Below are 25307 nucleotides of genomic sequence, written 5' to 3'. Positions count from 1 at the left end.
TAGTCAGATATGTCAAAAGGGCTCCTTACAAAACCAATATTGCTCTAGGAACCCTTGTGTTGTGTACAAAATATTTATTTGTAAAGCAAATATTGCATATACAATATAAAAAAATAAAAAAAGATTAACAATGTATAAACTTCTAACAACTAAAATAAAATCGACCCTCCAACCATTATAGTTTCCCTTTGAAGATGTAGAAGAAAGTCATTGTAGTAAAATACTCTACGTATCATTATTAATTCTGAGCTCTTGAGTAGTTAATATTTGTGTTATTTACTACTGCAGGCAATCATTCAAAGGCAGTAAACTCTAACTGGAAAAGCCACACTTTTATGGTAAACAAAAATTCCCAATGTTGAAGATTTACCTATATTGATTCTGTAGCCCAATATTTTTGGGAGGGGGGACATAAGGAGAGAAAAAATGCTCTGTATTGAGTTCTCATATACTAGTGTTCTTCTGACTACACCATGAGATGTAGTAGATGTAGTACATTTTTGCTGTGTGAAATTCTACCAGAAACATTGCACAACAACTTAAAAAAGGGAAATCTGGTGTATTTGGGTTCAGGTTCTACAAATTAGTTTATTAATTTCTAAAAATAAACATGGTAACTGCCAGCTCCTCTGCCAATAAATGAGGTGTAGGACCCACTACTGTCTTACCTGATTTTTGCCAGTTGGTTCTCCATCTGTAAAAGCTTGTTGTCTGAGACACTTGACCCACTTGACAGTCTTTGAATACGCTGAAGTTCATCTCTGCACATGGCTAGCCGAGGTTCAAAGTCTATAGCAGATTGCCCCCCTTGGAAGGCACTTGTGTTTCGTAGCGTTTGCATTTGAGTGCCAAGAGTTCTAAACTCACTGTCATAAAACTGGAAACAGGTATGGCATGGTCTGCAATCTGGGTATGTGTTAGCATATCCTCTTTGGCAAGAGTCACATCGTACTCCAATAATGCCTTGACGACACAAGCATTTTCCAGTTGCTTTATCACAACCAATATCAGTTGTTCCTTGAAAGTCACAATTGCACGCTACATAAAAAGAAGACATAACTGTTAGCTGATTTTAACATCTTAGTCAAAAGAATTACTACAGCAGCATTCCCAAGTAAATCGATACATCCCTAATCTCCTACTACAAAAGCCAAAGCAACTGCTTACAGTATGTACCTGATATTTATAAAAAAAATGTCAGTCAGCAAAAAGTAACAACTCATATTATAGTGGCTCCTGAATGCTTAAAGCGATATTAAACTTTCATAGTAAAAAAAAATACTGAGAGGCAGCGTTTTTTTATAACAGAAGACCTTAGTGGTCTCTTCTTTCGTAAATGTCCCTGCCGACCTGTCAGCGGTAATGTACTCTGAGCAGTGCATACACAGCTCATAACATGTTTATGGCACCTTCTTTGTGCCATGGTCAAGCGACTTCCCTGCACACGTGTGGCAGTGACATCACTGTGACCAGGCCATTCAAGCATCCGGAGAGCATAAACCAGGAAGGATGACCAGGTGGGGATGGAAGGGGCAAGGACCTCTTGGTGATGTGGCATTGCAGAGCTGGAGGGCTGCATTTGACAGGTGTGTCTGCCATAATGTGCTAATATGCAGTGTATGCTAGTACATTATGGCATAAACCTCCTGGGGACCCTAAAAAATCTTAGAGCTAAATGCTGCTTTAAAGGTGCCTTGACAGGATGGAGCTTTGTAAAATGAAATGCCATATGTTGGTTCTAAGTTTTGAAGCGCTGCAGCCTAAACTTTTTTTGTTGTTGTTGAAATTATATTTCTATTGCACTTTTCTCCTAGGGGATGCATTTTATCTGCTGTTGGGCAGATGGTGACGCAACTTGCTGGAACATCAACTAAGCTGGAATATTGCAGCTAATAAGCATTTATTTCCCCGAGATAAAAGTTACATGTTGCATGTCTGCCATGTCTGCATGGAGGGATCTCTTTAGTAATTGGATCATTGCCTGAGGTCAAAACATCAGCTGATATTCACGACCAGCTTAAGTTGGTACTGTAGACAGGTCTATGTTATAGTCATGCACTCTATGTACTTAAAGTATAACTATAGGCAAAACATTTTGGATAGAGTAAGGGAGATTTATAACCCCTGTCAGTTTTTATTTTTTGCCATCTGTGTTACAGAAATTTACCTTCACTTCCTGTCCCATAGCCAAAACAGGAAGAGAGAATCAAATCCCTGCAAATTAAGAGAATCCCTGATCAAACTTGGAAGATAGTGTAGCTTTCTGGGCCACTTGAGTGCTCACAGTGAGGAAGGACGTGTTGTGCAAGTACTTTGAGGCAGCAGCTGTACCAGCTGTGCTGGACTAAAAAAATATCCAATGTGTTTACTTCCATTGGTCTATAAACAATTTGATGCTTAAAATAATGTAGCATTAGTGGTTTTCATGGATATAAATATAATCAGCACATCTGCCTGGGGCTTACACTTTCGAAATATCAATATTTGTTTTTTTGCAATGTTATCAAATATTCTTGATGTGGTATAGCGTGCAAGCATATCATACAAACCTTTACATCCAGCCTGCAAGTCTCCATACATCCTTACTGGGCACTCAGTACAGCGCTGACCACCGAAGCCTTCTCTACATAAACACTGGCCAGTTACCTAAACAAAATAGAATATTATATTATATTATAACAATATAAAAAAAATCTATAAACTACTAGAAAGACTTTCAATTAAACTGCCAAAACAGGAACATTGCAAGACATGTAATGTTGCTGCCTTAAATCAAAAATCTTTAGTTTATATATTGATAATTGACACTTTTCTAACATAGAGGCGAATCCTCTTACTATATAGCTGCTAGCAGTACGGAAATCTGGCCTTTTCTGAACACATCCTGTACCTGATTACACTGCAGACTATATGAGTTCCTGGGATGACAACCGCACTGTTGACAGCCCCTTCCACTAGCAAGATTCCAATGTTGGGTGGCACACTGATCACACCGTTGGCCTATAACATTTGGAAGACAACGACACTGTCCTGTTTCACTGTCACAAGATTGGCCATTCTCTGTCCCCTGAGGATCACATTCACACTCTGAAACAAAAAGAAAAAAAAATCAAACCTCTTAAAATTAAACAACTACATTATATGTATGCCTCAAGTTTAGACCTCCCAAACTTTTAGGTACCGCTGTGCCTAATTTTGCAAAGCCTTGAATTTTACGAGACTGTGAAAATGAAATTGCTCTGACAAAGTGCTCCAAAAGCTGGCATTACAGTTGCAGCTCTCGTACAGAGAATGAAGGGAAGTTGGAATGTGGCAATGTTTGTTCATGTTGTCAGATCTCAAAAGGGATAAGAGAATTCTGCTGTAATGGCTACCACTAGTGATTTATCTAAAATACCAATTTTGTCACTTTGTCATATTTTTATTTATTTTATTTTTTTTAAAGGTATTTATATGGCGCAGTCAATTTACACAGTGCTTTACATGCTGTAGATTCACATCAGTCTCTGCCCTCAAGAAGCTAGCGATCTAGGGTTCCCAGCTCACATAAATACATAAAGACACGCAAACTTCAGAAATCAATGAACACACCAGCATGCCTTTAGAGTGTAGGAGGAAGCAGGAGTACCTGATGAAAACCTATGCAAGTGCAGGGATAACATGCTAACTCTGTGCAGATAGTGTCCTGGTTGATATTTGAATTAAAACCCCAGTGCTGCAATGCAGAAGTGCTAACCACTAAATTACTGTGCTGTCCACATATTTTTCATAGGTTATTTTTTTTCTTACTATGCACAAGTGACAATTTTTTGCTCCATGGACACCTCTCCATGCAATTTACAAATCTGAGCTGAGCATTTGAAGGTCATACACGGTTGCTAAGATCTCTGTAACAATATACTACTCACATAAGGATATATGGTTTGTGGTTTGCTTTCTATTATTTAATAAAAAAAACACAAAATTTATTAGAAGAAAATAATTTTAAAAAATTAAATGATAAAGCTCCAAGAGATATAACTATACATGGATTAAACATACAATTGAGCAATTAACAAGGCAATGCTTTTAGAATACACCAATATACAAAATGTTTCCATGATTCCCTCTGTAGTTGCAATGACATATAAAAGGGGAAAATGTATCTAATATAGTAGTTTTACAAAACTATCTAACCCTACACGCATATCTCAAATATTCCACATTTACATTTTAATCCTTGAATTATAAACTTTACATAGCACTGTGTTTCACACAGTAAATACTTTGTATGTTTTTTTGTAGATTATTGTTGCCCTCTAGTGGTGTACACTTCGTGAGCTGTAAAATGTTCTAACCAGAAAGCTTGAGTTTACTTATACTGAATTTAACATCTGTAAAAATATGGCTCCTTTGACAACTATCATTGAATAATACTAAACCTCTGTTCACCTATTCTCTGAAAGGTAATTCTTGTATCACACAGTGTGACTCAGCTTGGCCTGCATAGAGGCAGACAAATAATTCATCTGTGCACTATATAATGCAAGAGGAACCTCTGTTCACATTGAGCAATTTGTCAAATGCAGGGTATACAAACCAGCAAAAGTACATTGAGCCGTGGGGAGGGTATCACAGCAGCTGGTGCTGCGGGCCCCAGTAGCGATGCTCTGTATTACAAGCAGGAATCGATAAAGCTAATGTTCGTCCATTGGTATGTCCTAAAAGGGGTACTTGTCATGTCCTCATGGGGTGCTAATGCATCTTCTGGTGTTTTTTTATCAAGACAGTTTACAGTTTTCTACAACTAAAATGAAGGCTATATGAAATGGGATTTATTAATCTTTTCTTAGTTCGTTTTAAAATATTTTTTTTTTTTTTGCAGGGAAAACATGTATAAATAATTATGGGGTACTGGTAATATTTGTACCTCTGTCAAATGGTATTTAAAATAGGATGCCTTCCACTAGGGGATGCTCTGTAAACAATAGCTTCCATAAAGTGGTACATACTAGTCATTATAAGCCAAACCTGATCATAGCTCAGGGCTCCCATTTTGGAGACAGAGCCCTGTCAGGAGAGCTTGGTTTCCATCCGGAGGGTGCAAACTTCCACAGCACTGGGAAAGTTAGGACAGCTACGTGCTTCTGGGAGACCAAGAGTGGGTCTCGAAGACTGAGAAAGCTGATGTGGATAGTGAATCCAGAGGACTAGAGGGAATCTGGAAGTCTCTGGAAGATTGAGGAAGCTTGGGAAGCTAGGAGTAGTGGGCCCATACAGATAGGTTCTGCAACTGAAGGCTGAGTGAGCCTGAAGGGTCGTGGTCTGAGGAGACCAAAGAGAGAATAGAGGAACCTTGAAGTGGACAACATGTGAACTTTCCTTTCTGTTTTTCCTAATAAAAGTGGGACAGAATGCCCTTAAGTACAGTTCGGACTTACATGGCTTTACTAAATCTACCACAATGAGCTTAATCACCCTGTATTACCATGTATGTATATTGCTACTTAACTCTCATATTCTTTCATTGCAACATGGGGCATGAAGGGGGGCAAATAATTCATTGTTTTAGGCAACAATAACTTTTCTTCCTTCAGAGATTGGAAATTAAGAACTTTGTATGAGCTGAAATAGCTTTTATTCTGCAGCAGGCAAAGAATTCTGCAATAGGAAAATGTATTCACAATTTGCCTAGTAGTTATAATAAAAATAGCACACAATAATGCACGATTATGATTATTTTGTGATTGGTAATATGTCTGTCACTTACTTGTGCATCCCAGTGGATTGGAAGCACTCAGAAGATAGAATCCTGGCTTGCACTGGTCACAACGCTCTCCTCCAACATTTTCTTTACAAAGACATCTTCCATTTGTTTGATCACAGCTGCCACCATCAATGCTACCCTCTGGATCACAATCACAGGCTGAAACAAACATTAAAATTAATGTCTAAATAATCATTTTCCCTTTTAATAGCACTGTTTTTCAATGGAGTGCATGCTTCCATGTTAATTCAATGCAGGTAAAATGTGTTGGTGACCAAAGACCTGAATCATTCTGTAGAGAATTATTCAGGGTGGTAGATGGAATGAGAAATACATTAAAAGATCACCGTCTATTGAGATAAGCATTGTTACATAAGTAGCTAATTCATTTTGTTGTAAAATAACATAATTTTATACTGAAGTTTCATCAGCCACCATAAAAAAGTTTGTTTAAAAGTTGTCAGACTCCTATGGGATCTTCAGTTACTGTACTTCAAAAAGTTTCAGGTAATGAACATTATTCTTGATTTTAGAATAAGCATTCATGTGAAACACTTCATGTCATCAGAGGTTTCCTAATAATTGTGTACAGTATATGCCTTTGGATGATATTTTGGTTAATTTGCTTCGACCACTTGTAATGATTTATTAATTTCTTGTGGTTCTGATCCAATAATATGAATCCAAGTCCTGTGCAGCTGCAGTTATAATGGTATTGGTTGCTGCTTTTCTGTAGTTTGATACTCTAGCTGTCCCTTTGTGCAAGGATGTGCTGCTGTGAATAGTAGGCACTTCTTGCAGGATGTTCCAGTAATCTAAAATCCCAAGGTGCTCTATTAAAGAACACAACAACAACAGCCTTTACAGTTGCCATGCAGATTTCTGCCTTCCCACCACCCAGGCCTTTCTAATGGCCAGGGTTTTAATGGTCTCACTGGTCAATAGGAGCATTTAGGTAATGGAAAGGGGTGGAGATGTTTGGCAATTTTTATGTTTACATTGTTAAGCCAGCTATAGATGGAGCAATTTTCTTTTCTGCATCCATGGGTTGCAGGAAAGAAAATCACTTGATTGCCTCATCACAGTCAGCATTGATGGGGTAATCCTTCCTGCTGAGCCATTGTGTTCTCTCTGTAGGGGGGCAGGGGGAGCCGTTCCTGCCGGCAGAACACAGTGGTTACTTTTAGCAGCTATAATAGCCGCTAGCAATAATCACATGTAAAATCCCACAGGCTGGTTGTACCCAAGTTAATCGATCAATCAACTCGTGTACATTCAGCCTGCCCATACATGGTTCGAATCTTGGTTGGTTCCTGCTGAACCGGATGAGATTTGAACCGTTTACGTCCGGCTTTAAAACACTGGTTTAGAACAACTTGGAATCTTTGTGGTCATAAATAAATGAGCCACTGATAAAACATGTTTATTCAAAAGTCTGCACACCATTACTTCCTTCCTGGGCATTTTCTATTTACTGAAACATATAACCTATGTCAGGTTCAAGCCATAATTAGATTTAGGCTTTCCCCACATATATTAGATACAGGCTGTCATGTTTTACACAAGGCAGTGAAAACACCTTACTAAATTCAGCGAGCAACATTCTTGGTTTTATTTGTTTTATTCACTACTACAGTGTATAGCTCCCAACTGTCCTTCATTTGGCATGACTGTCCTTCTTTTGGGATCAAGTCCCTCTGCCTCTCTTTTCTCCTTAGTTGTCCCTCTTGTCTGGGCTGATGTGTAGAACTCTATTATACTCCAATATATTTTTTACCCAATCCCTAATTTTTTGCATTTGTCATTACAAAAAGCTGGTAACAAGGAAAAATAGTGAAGTCCAATCATTTTTGCATATTAATTCTTCCTGGTCCACAAAATTAGGGGCGTGGTAGGGTGTCGCCTTTGCCTACATACATTGTGCTCCATTGCGCCCCTCTTTCCCATCTCAGAAAGCTGGGAGGTTTGCTATTATTACTATAGCCACACTATGAATGTTACTCACAAACACAGGCATCTCGGTGGCTAACGTCTCGATTTGGATTCCTGTAGTAATCAGGTTTACAACGCTCACAGTTTGTTCCTGTGGTGCCATCAGTGCAATCCTCACATACACCCCCACTCACTCTGCCACTAGCTTCATATACTTCAGGGTCAAAGTGGCATTTGTCAGCGTGATTGTTACAGTTGCACTCTGGGAAGAAAAAAACATTGATATTACATAAACAGTAGTAATAAAACACCGGTTTCTTCTATCATTTCATTAAAAGGCTAAAACACCCAGATTTGACACTGGTTTGGTAAAATAAGACATCCGCTAATCTTTATTATGTCTAGGAGACTCGAATGGCAAGATCTCTTTGGCAAAGTTTCCAGCTGTTTCTGCATTTTCTGTATTCCCATTGTTCTTTCTGCATTTCACATGGGGTTTAGTATAATAAAAAAAAAAAATGTAGGATCGCGCAGGGCCTTGCAATTGTTGATACTGGTGTACAGGCCTCAAAGTTCAAGGTTCTCCCCACCAAGTCTAATATATATAAGAAGGTAGCTTATGTCCACTTTCCAGCACCTATCAAAAACTAAAATATTGTTTGGGTGTGGATTAACACCTTAAAAGAACAGTCTGGCATAAGATATCCCCAATAACATTTCTATAAAACTACTAGCTACCTATTGAAAATCAAATGCTCTCCTACATGTCTTCTACCACAATGCAGGATTTGTTTGCTGTGGAAACTACGGCCCTAAGTCTTTAGGAATTGCACGATACTGTGCTGGAATCTGGTCTATTACTTTATTGATATCTTTAACTCCTTGTTTGTACACGGTCGGTACATATATTACTGCTGGCGGATATCATTAAGCATAGACTGTCAGGTCATACTACTATATTTTGCTGATTACCTTAAATTTTAAAAAAAGAAAATCAAATGGCTTTTATCCAATTTTAGTAAATACACATTGCATGAAATAGACAATGACAATACATTTGTAAATCAGTGATACCACAAAACCCTCAAAAGTCCCTAAACTATTGTGATAATTAGTTAAAAATGATCATTCCAATGTCATTCCAACACAATGCAGTTCAAAAAAGTTACCAGTAGATGGTGACAAAGAATTGGCTTCAAATTCTTTCATTCTTGTCCTATTTTAAGCTACCAAAGTGACATTAGAGACTAAAATCTAATTCAGGTGATCTACACAGACTACAAAAAGCTGATTAGAGAATGACACCTTCTCCAATAAGAAAATGGGCTTCTTTTTAAGTGTGTAGTATATGTTCGCTTAAAAGTGTTGCCATAGTTTTGTTTGTGAATAAGCATGATACATTTTGTCCTAACTATATGATATAAATAATCGTTTAGCCGGAATCTAAGAAGTTCCTTAGTAGTATCCCAATTGCAGTTTAAGTTATCAAAACATTTGCATGAAATATAAAGATCTCTTGTTATAAACATTTCATATAAAGACCCAAAACGACAATAGCTTATAATATAAATACATTACCATGTAGGCTTTTAGACTGTGGCATAGAAGAACTTTAAAAACGTAAAAGCCTATCTCTGGGGAAAACAAAAATCTTCCCTTGCAGTGGGGCTGCCTACATACTGCAAAAGTTGCATACTCATTTATGTCTAGAGTACCCTAAAAATTTGTTTTACTTACCTGATTCTCTGGCAACTGTCACTCTCCTCTACTCCCCTACTACATGGCAGTGGACTGTCCCTCAGCTTCCTCGTGTCCAATGCAGGCTTTTTGCTTTGAAAGTGCTCCAAATCTTTTGTTCTCTGACGTGTTCCACAGGTAGTACCGCCACTAAATGCTAGCCATTCAAGTGAATGGTTGCAGTGCAGTATTTCTATTTAAACGCCCCATTTAGCTGTCAATAAAAAGGGATTCAGGAGGCAGCAGTATCCACCGCTTATGAGGGGATGAGAGACGCTGCAAACCACTAGCTCAACAGGTGAAAAGAAATGTGAATGGCCTCAGCCATGAGCACCTCCTGAGCCCAGAATTTGATGCATTTTGCCACGCCCATCGGGGCTTAATCATAAAGAACCACCAAAGTATCCACCGCTTGACAGACCAACATAGCAGGGCCCTCTGATTCCTCCTGTAAATTAACTCTTAGAGAGTTGCCCAAGAACAAGTGTTGTTAATAGAAGATTTCCTTTTACTTCAGGTTCTAAAAACAACTCTAAAATTTGGGATTTTTATTCTCTCTATTTCTTGGTGACCATGGTTAGCAGGATAAAAAGAGATGAATTACCCCAATAGCAACACACAGCAATAAAAATGTGACAAGGGTCTTATGCTGTGTACACACAAGCGGACTTTTCGACCTGACTGGTCCAGAGGACCGAGTCCGGCGGACAATTCGACCGTGTGTGGGCTTCATCGGACCTGCAGCGGACTTTTTCGGTCGAAAATCTGACGGACTTTAGATTTGGAACATGTTTCAAATCTTTCCAACGGACTCGAGTCTGGTCGAAAAGTCCGCTCGTCTGTATGCTAGTCCGTCGGACTTTGGTGGGCGAGTCCGTTTGTTCGGAAAGTCCGTTGGATAGACCGTCAGACCAGTCCGGTCGAAAAGTACGCTCGTGTGTACGCGGCATAACCTTTTCCAAACAGATGCAGCTATTAAGCAATTACCATTTATTCTTAAACAAAACAAACTTCCCAAAAACAAAGTTCCTCTTGCAATTTCAGTGCAATTCTAAAGGCTAAATCATCATAGTGTATGTAGTGAGTTCTGAAAAGCTGTTCATAAAACTTACTCTTGCACACATTGGGGTTGATTTCATCAGCTGGCTTCCAAGGCAGGTCATTGTAGAGGTCAGCACAACGTTCACAGTTTATTCCAGCAGTGTTATGTTGGCATACACATGTATCATGTACCTGAAAAAAAATCTATCATCATTTGCAAGTGGTCTGGAGCATACAGAATACAATTACAGGATTATAGCAAAAACATATCTAACAGGTAATTTAATTCACAAATATGTGTTTACATTTTATAAGGTTGTCATTAAGGACAATAACCAGTGGCATATTCCTTAATTAATGTAAACATGCAAAGAAATAACATTGGGCATTGATTTATTTATTTTTTTCCTGTTCATAAATGTAAGGTAATAGCTTCTACCTGTACATATTTCCTCTTTAAAATGGGCTTGTTATAGGCAAACGAAAAGGAGAATAGTCATACTTGTAAAAATTCATGGCAGAGACCTTGTTAGTTTCAGTTCTATTGCATAAACTTCCTTCCATTGCTTGCCCCATGCATTACTTTTGCCAGCTTGATGCCTCATCTTCCATGCAGCTGTCACTTCTGCAGCTAAGACTAAGGCCCCATTCACACTTGAGCGTTTTGTAGCTTGAAGTTCCAAAACGCTTAGCATAGGTTAGAGTTGAACCCTTTATGCAGTGCGATTTCAAGGAGCAGCTCCAGTACTAGCTGATGCAGTTTGAGAAGCAATTCTAATAAGTTTTTTATGTGATTTGAATACAGTCAGTCTCTCTCTCCTAACAGGGACCAGGAATGGAAGATACTGTAAGGAACAAAGCAAAGACTTGCAGAAAACACGCTGGAATCGTGATATCTTCGGACAGATAAGCGATCTGCATCTGATTTCCATTCGTGTCTATGTAACTACAAATCACACCACACTGCACTATACTCGCACAGAACCCTTTTCAAAATCTCATTTGAATCACACTGCATACATGTGAATAGCCTCCATAGAAACTTATGTTATTTCACTTGTCATGCAATTCCATGCATTCTGGAATGCATCAGAAATAGCATCAGTATGAACCAGGGCTTAGAAAGAAAAAAAAGCAATGCATCTATATGGCAAGGGTTCACATCTTCACTTCAAAACGCCTGAAACCAAACACCTAAAGCTCAAAAATTGGAGCTACATTTGTAGCTCAGTCTGAGCAGATTATTGCGTTTTGGGACATTTTGAGTCCCATAGAATTGCATCGGTGTGTGAAAAAAATGTGCAATACGCATGTCGCGTGTTTTGTTAAGTGTTTTTAAAATGATATGTCCAAACACCAACAAGTGATGTAAAAGATGATACTGTTTTCTATAGCCTAATACAAAAATAATAAAATATGGGAGCTACGCTCTTAAAAAAAGGAATAAAGTGACAATATGAACTGTTGCATAATTGACAAATGATATATAGTGTGTGAATCCACAATATCGATTAATCAGTCCCAAAAGATTGATATGAAACTTGGACAGATAAATCCTTCAAGATAACATATTCACACCGACATGGAAAGTGTAAATCCACCACCACATGAAGTGCATGCTTACCAGCTTGCACAAGCTGACTCGCTTGTGGCTAATACCCAGCCAGGGCCTTGATCTCCAGGGATGGCAAACGGATAGCAAATCCAACAAGAACAGCCTCCAAACACCACTTTCAAGCAGAAGATCTTAATTTTTCATAGGGGCTGGAAAGGATCCAGGGTCCTCGCTTGATATTCATGTTCACTGGTCTGATGGAGCTCTCCTCTCTACGGACTACAATGAGATGCCAGGCTCGGGACGGGAGGTTGGTGGTGGGGAAAGAGGCAGATTGAAGGCAAACGGTGAAGCTGGAGCTGAGTCGCCTTCAATCCGCCACTATTCCGACCACCAACCGCCCGTCCCGAGCCTGGCATCTCATTGTAGTCCGCAGAGAGGAATGCTCCATAAGTACAAATAAAACGAAAATTGAGCAAGGACCCTGGATCCTTTCTAGAAACTGTGAAAATTAAGATCATCGGCTTGAGAGTGATGTTTGGAGGCTGTTCTGGTTGTACTTCATGTGGTGGTGGATTTACACTTTCTATGTCGGTGTGAATATGTTCTCTACATGAGGAGGACATTAAACATTTGGTGTCTGTTTATGTGATGTACTGTTCATCAGCACTATCCTTGAAGGTTTCATTTGTCCAAGTTTCATATCAATCTTTTGGGGCTGATTAATCCATATTATTGATTTACACATTGTATATTATTTGTCAGTCATGCAACAGTTCATATTGTGGTTGATTTACTAAAGGCAAATTCACTTTGCACTGCAAGTACACTGGAAAGTGCACTGGAAGTGCACTTTCAAGTGCAGTCGCTGTAGATCTGAGGGGGACATGCAAGGAAAATAAAAAAACGCATTTTAGCTTGCACATGATTGGATGAGCTTCCCCTCATTTCAGATCTTCCCCTCATATCTACAGTGACTGCACTTCCAAGTGCACTTTCAGTGCACTTGTAGTACAAAGTGGATTTGCCTTTCAGGAATAACCCCCATTGTCACTTCATTTGTTTCTTTAAGAGCGCAGCTCCCAAATTTAATTGCTTTATTTTTAGTGTATATCTCACAATAGAGCTGCTGCCCCTTTTTCAGGGATTTATGGGATACAGTGCAGTTATTTTCTTTACATGTTTGCCTAATACAAAAATGCCCAAAGCTCAAATGCTGTAACAAAAGGCGCACAAACACGCACACAAACGCAATGCTCAGGTGTCAATGCAGCCTAAGAACTATGAGCTGCTACACTTTCCCTTTATGTATAACACTGTGTAATAGATAAGAAGTCAACATATGCCATAAAAGGGAAACATGGACCAAACAAACCAAATTGTCAAAGGATTCAGGCAATGTTTCGGGACTGCACAACAGTGCTTCCAATACAGCACTCTAGGCCATAAAAGCACAGTCAAGAATGAAATGTGTTTGCACCAATTTGTCAAACTTGACCTTTGCAATGAAAATCAATGTATCACTGTAGATCTCATTGTATACTCAGTGCTTTCATATTTGAAGGAAAATATTACACTTGAGTAAAGCCTAGCTTACCCCAAAAACTAAGCTATTTTTGGCATATGTTTTATTCCACAATTATGAACATTATATAATGTAACATACATCAGGACTGTTGTATCCATATTTATTTTACAATTGTGGTAAAGGTATCTTGTTCTGAAAAATGTACCTGAATATCACCAAATGGGTCTCTCTCTGCCAGGGCACCAGGTACACATCTGTCTCCATGGCCATAACAGAAGCAGCTGCCATGGACATGCATCGTATCTATTGCATAGAACGCACTCGGTTCCCGGTATCTTTGGGGTGGCAGGCGTGTCAGCTGGGTGAAATTAATCCTTAGGTTGGTGAACTCTCCAAGCTCTGAAAAGATAAGCCATGAGATATTTCTCTACAGTCACAGTTGTTTTTTATTTTATACCTACCATACAATATAACTATACATGCATTTATTTGGGCTAATTCACCAAAGAAGTGCATAGTGTGCAAAGATGAAGTACAGTAAGCCATAGCAACCAATTATACTGCAGTTTACTGAAATCTGATAAGTGAAAGATTAATTCTGATTAGATGGGTTGGTGCACTTTGAATGAAGATTTTATTGAATTATGTTTAATTATCGGAATACATTTATGTGCTACTGAAACATTTAAGAGCATTTAAAGGGTCAGCAAGTGCAAAGCTGACATTTCATTTGTAAGTGGAATCTGAAGTGGTGAGTCTTCCACTCTCTGCTTTCATCTCCCCAGGAGCCAGCACTGTACTGTTCCCACCTTGAAGTTTCACTTGTCCTGCTCTATACTGGTGCCTTTTTATTTTTAAATTCTCTGGGATATAAAATAAAGGAAGAATCTAACAAAGAGGACTTCACTTTCAATTGCTGGTGTACATGTGTGGGAACTTGGGAACTTAATCACAGGAAAGCAGAAGGTTAACATTTTAAATATTGTAAACATGAAACATGAAAAAAACTCCAACTTGTGTTTATTTGCAACTACCTTGCACATCTTGGGCCTCATATTTGGTCACTGCAACTTTCCATCATAATTGCTGACCAATGTTGAGATCTGAGATATAGCATGGGGTAGACTATTACTTTTTGGCCCTAGGAGAGTTTAAGGGCTTCTAGGGTGTGCAGGTACCTCCACTTCCCTGAACTTATCTAACTGGCCACTTTAAAGTCTTTGTAGATTTACTCTACATTTCTTCTAGAAGCTGTGGTAAGCTTAGTGAAAATCCAAAAAATATCAGGGTCTCGCATCAAACTATAATTAGTCAAAGCGTTACACATCATAATTGAGGCTTGATCTTCACAAATCAGAGTCTTCACTAGATTTTTGCATTTTACAAATTAAACAACAGAATTCAGCATGATATGAAAAGGTTCTTACTGTGAATTTGTTGACTTTTGGATACAGGAACTGTAAAAGCCATTGCCATTGGGCTAAAGCTTATCTAAAACAGAAAGTAAAAGATCTTATTAAAAATGTACTAACAGTCAAAAAAGGAGAAACATTACTTAAATATTAGTTGTACCTGAGCTTTTCTGCTGTGGAAGAAAGCACTAATGTGATACCATAACAAAATATGTTCAGGTAGTTGTTCATATTTAGGCCTCATGCAGACAGGACATTTTGGAAACTCTCCTAAAAGCCTTTCCTTCTGGCAGCAGCGTTTTGACAGAAAAAACACCTGATGCTACTAAAAGTGTGTAATAAGTTAAGGTGTGTTTACAGATGTCAAAGGTTTGGACGTAAATTTATTTTAATAAAAATAATTTATTAATAATAATAATAATATTAAATTATAATAATTTATTCTGGCCATTTAAATGAATTACGCTTGAGCGCTAAACGCCGCTAGCATTAACACGCGCTAACAAGCATTAACACGCATTAATAAGTGTCAAGCATGTTTGAAATAAATCGTTAATTTCGGTATTAGTAACAATATTATCAATAATTCATACTGAAAGTGCACTTGGAAGTGCAATCTCTGTAGATCTGAGGGGATGATCTGAAATAAGGGGAAACTCTGCTGATTTTATCATCCAATTATGTGCAAGCTAAAATGCTGTTTTTAATTTTCCTTGCATGTGCCCCTCAGATCTACAGAGACTGCACTTCCAAGTGTACTTTCAAGTGCACTTGCAGCGCACTTGTAGTTTTAAAGTGGATTTGCCTTTCATAAATAATCCCCTATGTGTGCCTGGACACATAGGCTAACATGAAGGGGAGTCTAGGGGAAAAAAAGGAAAAAAATAGAAGTCGCTGCAAAAAACATCCAGTGCGCATGAGGCCTTAGTTTGTAGTTAAAACCAAGATATACCTGGATGAACAAAAGCAACTATTATGCAACAAATATCAAAAAAGTATCTTTAAGTTTGATGAACAGGAGCTGGCCCATATTTTTAGCTGCCATTTAGCTGCCAAAGGGACTTTGTGACTCTAAAAGCATGGTTAATCAATGATGCCAAATGGAATGGTAGGAGCCAAGGCATCAAACTAGCATCATGCTTTAATGTTTTATGCTCAGTTTAGCTTTTGAATATGAATGAGAGAATATTTTAAAATCAGCTTCCACCTCAGTAAGTGATTATTTAAATAAGAAAATCTGAAATAAGTGCAGATTAAGCCACACATCACCAGCCACCAATATATATGGGTCCTGAACGCCACGATCCAATTTCATCCTTGATATCTGAACATTTGAATGGAAAAATCTGCTGGCTGGTTCATATATATATATGGGCACTATGTTTTGTTATTTATTTCAAAATAAGCTTGGTATATTCCAAAGCTTGAAATTGTATCTCCCTAAATCAAACCCACACAGTGGATGGAAAATGCTAGCTGATTCACTTTTAATACCTGCTAATAATGAGGCTGTGCTGTTCAATTTACTTTTACTACTTTTTGCAATAAAAAGGTAGCTTTGTATGTGAGGTAAGACACTTCCAAAAGACATTCCTGTATACAAATGTTGCTGCAAATCAACAATTATACGTTGTATACATTAAATTCTCTTAACTGTTTTTCTAAATTATACTGGCAATGTATAATTTAAAACATTTATTTAAACACATTCCTCAATCACCACAAAGGATTTATCCACTTTGAGTGCATCAAATGCTTTTGCAAATCCATGTATTACCTTGTTAAAGTAGCAGTGACATCATTACTGTACAGTACTTATCCTGGCAACAACAAAACAGAACTGTGGGAGAGGCCAAGCAGATCTAACAGTACAGGCTGCCGGCAGAAAACTAGAGCGGGGGGGTGGGGGTGGATGAAGGACCAGTCAATACAGAAGCCCTGACACAAATATACAGTATTTAACACGTCTATACATTTTCAGATTTATAGCTGTGTCCTACCTTGCCTCCATGCATTGGGTTACCATACAGCTCCTGGCAGTGCACATCCTCTAGGTGTTGGGGACGGCCCCGTTTAATGTGTGGAAAAGCAGTGGCACAATCATAAGCTAGATACTGATACACATGCCATGTTCTGCCAAAGTCTGAAGATCTCTCTATTATCATGCCAGCTGGTCGGGGACTCTGTACAATGACAGCCAAAGAAAGAAAGGAGGACATGTTAAGACAGCTAAATCAATATTACATATGTTACATATAGGAGCACAGTTCTGTCACCACTCAAAATCATTATATTTTGAGTCAGCTTCCATGTTTCAGTTATTATCACCAACCATTTTTCAGCTACAGCTTCTATTTCCTTTACTGCTTGTTAAAAAAAAATAACAGTACCTATGTTAACATACATAAATTTATAGAGATTATATTCCTTCTAGAAACTGCAGGATTTTGGTCACCATACTGAATGGAATATATACAACATGAGGGCAGACAGTACAGTTACAATACAATTCAATACAGGAGGTATCAAAGGGCACTGCTAGTTAGAGTTTACAATCTAGAAGAGAGGGTCAAGTGGAACAAAAAGGTAATAGCTGTGAGGGATGATCAGTAGATGATTTTTTAACCAATACAACCTCTCTGCAAATCTTTAAAGTGTAACTAAAACCAAGAACCACAATTTAATATAGAAAATTTTGCAAATGATATTGCAAAACTAGATTTGTTTTCTTTTTTTCCCCCAAGCTTTTTTTTCCCTTTAACTTTACCTAGTGATCCTGAAAGCACAGGAAGGTATTGACTGATTAAATTTCTGGCAGAATAAACAAATCATTTTTGCATTTATAGAACAGAAATAAAAATGCTTTTAATGCCCCCACAATCCAACAAACCAAAGAAGGCCCTCTGAAAAAAGAGAGAATTGTGAAAACTGTTGAGTGAAAAAAAGATGCCATATAGTAGTGCTATAGTAGTGCCAACTGAGAGACTACCCTGTGAAGCACAGACTGTCCTGTTGGTCTATCCTATGAGATAGTGCCATGTGAAAGAGTGTCTTGGGAGAGAGTGCCCTGTGAAAGTTTCATGTCAGAAAGAGGGTTCGCTGTTATAATGCCATTTGAAAGAGTGTCCTGTGAGAGAGAGTGCCCTGTTATAATGCCATGTGGAAGAGTGTCCTGTGGGAGACAGTGCCCTGTGAAAAAGTGTCCTGCTATGATGCCATGTGAAAGTGTCCTGTGAGCGAGAATGCCTTCTGACAGTGCCATGTGAAAGGGTGTCCTGTGGAAGAGGTTGCTCTTTTATAACATCATGTGGAAAAGTGTCCTGTGAGAGAGAGTGCTCTGTGATAGTGCCATGTGAATGAGTATCTGGTGAGAGAATGCCTTGTTGTAATGCCATGTAAAAGTGTCCCATGTTAGTGCCATGTGAGTGTCCTAACATTTATAGGTAAAGTTGATCCAGGGAAAATCCAATTGCCTCTTTGGGGATCAGGAAGGAATTTTTTCCCCTGCTGTAGCAAATTGGAGCATGCTCTGCTGGGGTTTTTTACCTTCCTCTGGATCAACTGAGGGTATAAAATCGGGTATATTGGATTGTACGATATTTTTTATTTTATTTATTTATTGTTTTTAAGGTTAAACTGGATGGACTTGTGTCTTTTTTTCAACCTGACTAACTATGTAACTATGTCCTGTGGAAGAGAGTGTTCTGTTATAATGCCATGTGGGAGAGTGTTCTGTGAGAGAGAGTGCCTATTTATAATGTCCAGTAAAAGTATCCTGTGAGAGAGTGCCCTAATATAGTGCCATGTGAAAGAGTGTCCTGTAAGAGAGTGCCCTGATAAAATGCCATGTGAAAATGTCCTGTGAGAGAGTGCCTTTGGAAAGAGTGAACAGTGTTCTAAAAGAGAAAAATTGTTCATGTTTCCCATGAAACAGACTGCCTTGTGGGAAATGTCCTTTGTTAAAGATCGCCTTTTTAGAGAAAATGCTTTGTAAAAGTATGCAATGAGAGAAAAAGTCTGTAAGAAGCAATATAGACTGTCCTGTGAGTCAGAGGTAAAAAAAATGCTTTGTAAGAAAAGCTCTCCAGGCTTTAGACATGTGTATGCATTATACATCCCATCTGTCATGCAAAGCTATGCAGAGAAGTTCCTAAACTTTTTCTGTTGACACCATCAGGAGTCCTATGGCCTTTTACAAAATATAAATCATGAGTGAGAGAGAGAAAGAATAGCAGGAAGGCTTCTCTGTTAGGCTCTGAATGACTGGTAAGAGGTATGACTAATAAATAAATTTTTTCTGCCCCTTCCCCATATATACCCTCTCTGACAACCACCTTGGATCTGGTTGTGACAGCTGTATAAATGATTGATCCTAAAGACACTTTTTAATTGAAAATGTGCAGAAATAAAGTAGCTAGCCAGGTGTAAAAATGTGGTGAGGGTGTAAAAACCTTCTCTTCTCACAGACACGTGTTATGTCAACAGTGTCTTAGGCGTTTTGTTCAAAAGTTCAGTAGCCAGGCTGTCTTAAAACAAAGTGTGAGTTTATTTGGTCACACTTGGCAACAACTTGAAAATATATACAAAGTTAAATTCTTCTTACAGCTAGATGTAGCAAAACAAAAATAATAGGAACAAAAACTTGTATCAAGAATGTTCAAGAGATGTCTCAGCTCCGTTTGTGCTTTTCTATGTCAGAGAGATGTCCACTCTAGCAGCTGTTTGTGAGGTAGGCTGTATTTAGGCCTAATGTAAACAATATGTCATCTTCAATGTAAGGATGCGTGTGTCCTTCTTCTTTATGTGTGTGAAAAAGTAGCGAAGTCCTTCTGTGTGTGAGTAAAGGACATGTGTTGTGTTGTGTCGTGTAGTGAAGTGTAGTGAAGTGTGTGGTGCGTCCTGAAGTGAAGTGTCACTCTGTTTTTATACTATTTCAAATCAACTAGTCAGCAGACTAAAGCCATAGCCATATACGGCTAGAACTAAAAATGAAATGATCATATTCGTGATTCTTCTAAATATTCTCTTTCCCATGAGCTAACACGTCTCTTAAACCTCTTTGATTGTCAGTAACACACAGCAGATTCTTATAAAAAACTAAAGGTGAATGACCTTTCCAAATGGCCGAATTCTTGTAATGGATATTCTTTAAGCTACAGAAATGCAATTCTGTACCAAACCTTACAAATGCATATTAAACTATAATTGGATACATATAAACATATATTATTTCACACAAACTCAATCTAACTAACTAATTAAATAACTATATCAAATAACTAACTATATTATGGATAATATATGTTTTTACTTTTAAAAAGATCTTTACAATAAAGTCTATGACAGATATACTGAGTATATTCTTATCTGTGAAACCACTGACCTACTGACCTTAGTCATTAACTTTGCACATGAAGAACAACTGGCACAAAAAATGACATGCACACAACCTAGCTATTTCAAGATTTGTCTTATGCTGAGCTGAGTGAGCTTTTTCAAAGTCAAAGCATAAAAGGGAACCCAGACTGCATACTTACAGATCTTGATTATAAAGCCGAATTAATATAATTATTCTACACCAGGTTTCTGAAACAATAATTCCATTACACAATTGATAGACAGTATCAAAGTAAACACAATGTAGAGGATGTCTGTTGAGACAACTGAATGGCATTTAATGGAAACCTGGGACTTGCTCCTTCAGGCCAAAGCAATGGGTTTGGTTTTACCTCCAACCCCATCAGCAAAAAAAAATGTACCTTTCATTTGCTTTCCTCTTCCTTCTTCACTGGGAGCTGAAGGATATCCCCAATACTTCTGGGTATGGAAGGGAACATGTACTCACCCATGTGACAAGGGCTGGGCCAATGTTACAAGGTAAGTACATGCAGATTCATGTATGTCAGTAGGCACATGCTACTGTATACATAGTGGTTTACAGTAAGATCACTTGGAGAATGGAAAATCTTATATTCTAATTCCGATCAAATTATGCAGCAGTGTATATTTAAAGGGGTTGTAAAGGTTTTTTTTTTAATAATAAACACGGAATACTTACCTCCTCTGTGCAAGGGTTTTGGCAAGGCTCCGATCCTCCTCTTCTGGTGTCCCCCGGAGGTGCTCCTGGCTCCTCCCCGCATTGAGTGCCCCCTTGGAGACCCTCTTTCTAAGGGGGCACTCATGCAGGCATGCACCCGAGTCCTGCTGCTACATTGACACAGACAGCAGGATTCGGCTATGCCCCCTGGCTCTCCTGTGTCACTGGATTTGATTGACAGCAGTGGGAGCCAATAGCTCCTGCTGCTATTAATCTGTCCAATTAGGACCCGAGACTGTGGCTGGAGCTGCTGAGCTCGTTCTCATCGCTGGAACGATCGGTTCAGGTAAGTAAAAGTGGGGCTCTGGGGGGCTGCTGCACTACAGAAGGTTTTTCACCTTAATGCACAGAATGCATTAAGGTAGAAAACTTTGAGGGCTTTAAAGTGGGAAGTAAGATTAAACAGAAAATTATGTACTTTATTATATACATATGACAACCTTTTCTGATCTCACAGAATGCTAATTTTCACTAACGACCTTGCTGCTTACTGCAATTTCTTGTCCTAAACAAGGCAGCTGTAAACTGTGTGAAGTTTAAGCAACAATTATTGAGATACAACAAGCTCGTTCCTGTGCGTAACTACAATTTTCCATGGTGACATTCACCATACTAAACAAAACATACCCTGAAATCCAGAGTGACATCACTGAGCTGAAACTTCCTTCCTGTGTCAAATTGCAGGTAAACTGATGGAAGACCTGTGCAGAAAATCACAAATACAATTGTTTGTTTTATTGAAAAAAAAACTTGTACTTTACTAAGTTGTATAAATAAATAAAAAAATAGCTTTCTCTGTAACATTTCAACTTTTCATTGATTGGCGTAGGAAATATAATCAGTTACAGGAAACTATAATCAGTTGCAGCAGTTTTATAATATACAGAGACTTCCAATATCCATTCAGTTTTTTTCACATATCACCTGGGTGATAGAGTTGACTTCAACTCACCAATTACCAATTATTCGTATGACATGCAAGTGTGACCAACTCTCAATGGATCAAATAATGAAAGTGAAAAAATTGACTTTCCAGGCACCAATCATAAGAATAAAACAATAAACTTTTATTAATAATTAATACATAGAGATAAAAAAAACACATTAAAATACTGCAGTATTACTACAGTGGCAGTTAGACCTCTCCAATATTGGTCATAGATGTCAGAAACATGTCATAGTAGACATGTATGACTACACTATAATGTAGCATTAAAATAAGCTCTACATGATTCGCGAAAATCGCTTCTTCAGGAGCTTTGTATATATTCTAAGGAGAGAAAGAGACAATCAATAATTATAACACATTAGAACTGTATATAATAGGTAGGTAGATAGTCTCATAGTATGCAGAAAGCACCAAGACTGCGCCCAGGAACAAACAAATGGACATACAGCATGCAAGGTGCACAACGGGCGATATGTGGGGCCGTGCCAGATAGAAAATGTATAAAAATATGTCTATATAGATGCACCAGAGGGAGGGGAGTGCAACACCTAAACTGTAGAGGCAGAGAGAAAAAAGAAGAAAGATAAACTATGTAAAGATAATTAGGAAATTACGCCCATAACCAGATACTTTCATGCGTAGGGGTAGGCTGGATCCTACCTATGTCTACCTTGGTCTACCTTAATCTACAATAGATATTTGTAGATTAGAGCTATTTAGTCTGTAATATGTGGATGGGATCTTCACAAATGGCTTTAAATATGCTTAGCGGCAAAAACATGCCATCTATAAAATATAGAAAACCAAATTGAAAGTGGTTCTAGGAGAAAGTTTAAGTGTTGCACTCCCCTCCCTCTGGTGCATCTATATAGACATATGTTTATACATTCTCTATCCGGTACACCCCCACATATCGCCCGTTGTGCACCTTGCATGCTGTGTGTCCATTCGTTTGTTCCTGGGCGCAGTCTTGGTGCTTTCTACATACTCTGAGACTATCTACCTATTATATATAGCTCTAATAGCTCCTGAAGAAGCGATTTTCACGAAACATGTAAAGCTTATTTTATTGCTATATTATAGTCTAGTCATACATGTTTACTATGACATGTTTCTGACATCTATGACCAATATTGGACAGGGCTAGTTGCCACTGTAGTAATATTGCAGTATTTTAATGTGTTTTTTTTATCTCTATGTATTGTTAATAAAGGTTTATTGTTTATTTCTTGTGATTGGTGCCAGGAAAGTCCATTTTTTCACTTTCATTATTTGACCAATTGACGTTTAAGACGTGGCACTGCTCTACCTCAAGCTCCCACAGTTCCATCCTGTGTTGGTGCTTTGATAACACTTCGATTCGACTCTCAATGGAGCAGGTTCACACAGGTTCGGGGTGGCCACAGAATGGTTTGCAAAAGGGTCCTGTGCATGTTTGATGCCAGTTCAGGTGCGAATGCAGGCAAAAATTCAGACCTGAATCGCACCTGAATTGGTGAACATGTGTGATAACTAAACCCCTGTTTTTGTTTTTTTTTTGTCCAATAAATTTTTATTTTGTTAACTAAGACTAAAACTCTTGTTTTTAACTCATACTGTTGAACAGGTTAATTTGGTTGGTAAGCGGACTGGTTGGTGAGTTGAGCTGGGAATTTTCTCTGGTTTTGTCTGAACCAGTGAACAGACACGTACTGGACCCGAACCTGCGGCCGCACATATGTAAACATGGCCTAATGCTGTTTTTTTATTATATAAATTACATGTATCTGATACTTTATAGGTGAACCATTCCACTTGCATCAGTAGTTGTTGACACTAAGATTGCGGAGCTTTAAGATCTTGGCGCAGGCATGGTAGCTTTTAGTGCTCAAAGATCTGGTAAAGGATAAACTAAACATGGCTATTTGGGGCAAAGTGACAGCATGGGCGTCCGCAGGTAGGGGGAAGGGGGGGCGAGTGACCCCCCTGAAATTGGTAAGGGTCTACAGTGTGCATAAAAGTGGCCACACCTGTAGCTGTGCTGGCTCACTGGGTTTGTGCGAGTCGGCTCCACAGCTGCCGCAGATCAGTGTCACTGAACTTACAGAGCTCTTTACTGCCACCTCTGGCTGCTTCCTGTATGTGCGCCCCTCGTGTTTGCTTTGCTGCCTGTTGTATTTTCACAAGGACATGTGGAAACAGACCCGGGAGAAGGAAGACCACCTTACAAGGGGAGGCTGTGAGTACAAGTGAAGGGAGGAAGCTGTTTGTGTACGGGGGGGGCAGAGCTGTGTGTGTGCTTACAGATGTGTGTGTGGGGGCCTGACATATATACAGCTAAGTGCATACAGGTATGATCAGTGAAGGGGGTGCCAGATATAGGAAAGATTATATCATCTGTCCTGTCCTGTATACAGCTATATACACCCATCTTCCTTACTGTATTCCTCCTTTATCACTGACTGCAGATATACATCATCTGGCCTGCATATATAGCTGTATACAGGACAGATGATGTATATCTGCAGTCAGTGATGATGGAGGAAGGTCTCTATATACAGGTAGCTGTATATACCCACCTTCCTTCCTGTATATAGAGACCTTCCTCCATCATCACTGACTGCAGATATACATCATCTGTCCTGTATACAGTTATATACACCCACCTTCCTTCCTGTATATACTAATACCATCCACCCCCTATATATACACATACTGTACACCCTCCGTACTGTACAGGCTACATTTGATAAGCACCATGAGGCTGCAATTGATGGGCACATGCCTACACTTTATGGGATAATGACTAAGCCCCTCCCCTTCATGACATTGTCAAAAAGGGGCGGAGCATGGGTGACCTAAAATTATACCCCCCCGAAAAAAGTTCTGCGGACACCCATGAGTGTCTTTGTAGGCCCTCTCCCCCCACCCCAACTGATACTGATCTTGCCAGTGTGATTTGACAGTGCCCAGGCCTAGCACTTGGTTAGAGCCAAGTACTGTCAAATGGGATCAAGTCACATGATCCCCTATACCGGGAAGCACTGGGTACTTTTGCTGGCTGAGGTAGCTGGCAAGGTGAATATTAGAGGGTCAAGAACCCCTTTATATAAACCTTGTCACTCTCCCCATTAAGGCCAAAATGACATTGTATGTCAATAAGCTCCACTTTTACATTTGGCGCATTCAATGCGACACAATGTGAAAGTGGCACATTCATGATTTTGGCCCAATACATTAACAAGAGGGGCTAACGCCAGAAAAGTGGCATAGCAGCTTTATTGAATTCCCCGCATTATCTGTTTGTAAATTGATGTCTTGGCGATTATTT

The 25307-nt window shown here is 38.8% G+C and overlaps 1 protein-coding gene across 2 annotated transcripts in view; it reads right to left on the bottom strand.

Moving 5' to 3' along the window:
• The window catches only part of LAMB3 (laminin subunit beta 3), a 100371-nt gene that overhangs the window by 30642 nt on the left and 44422 nt on the right, over window positions 1-25307 (bottom strand). For both annotated transcript variants that reach the window (XM_073615763.1, XM_073615764.1), the window contains 10 exons: window positions 21676-21749; window positions 16952-17134; window positions 14967-15030; window positions 13745-13938; window positions 10528-10648; window positions 7752-7940; window positions 5750-5905; window positions 2891-3087; window positions 2550-2646; window positions 669-1038 (listed from right to left, as the gene is read on the bottom strand). In XM_073615763.1, the coding sequence (XP_073471864.1) occupies window positions 669-1038; window positions 2550-2646; window positions 2891-3087; window positions 5750-5905; window positions 7752-7940; window positions 10528-10648; window positions 13745-13938; window positions 14967-15030; window positions 16952-17134; window positions 21676-21749 (1645 nt within the window). The remainder of the gene's footprint in view (window positions 1-668; window positions 1039-2549; window positions 2647-2890; window positions 3088-5749; window positions 5906-7751; window positions 7941-10527; window positions 10649-13744; window positions 13939-14966; window positions 15031-16951; window positions 17135-21675; window positions 21750-25307) is intronic.

The sequence above is a fragment of the Aquarana catesbeiana genome, linkage group LG02 (assembly GCF_042186555.1).
Source record: "Aquarana catesbeiana isolate 2022-GZ linkage group LG02, ASM4218655v1, whole genome shotgun sequence".
Lineage (NCBI taxonomy): Eukaryota > Metazoa > Chordata > Amphibia > Anura > Ranidae > Aquarana > Aquarana catesbeiana.
The sequence above is the reverse complement of the archived record's forward strand: the minus strand, read 5'-3'. Positions and strand labels throughout refer to the sequence as shown.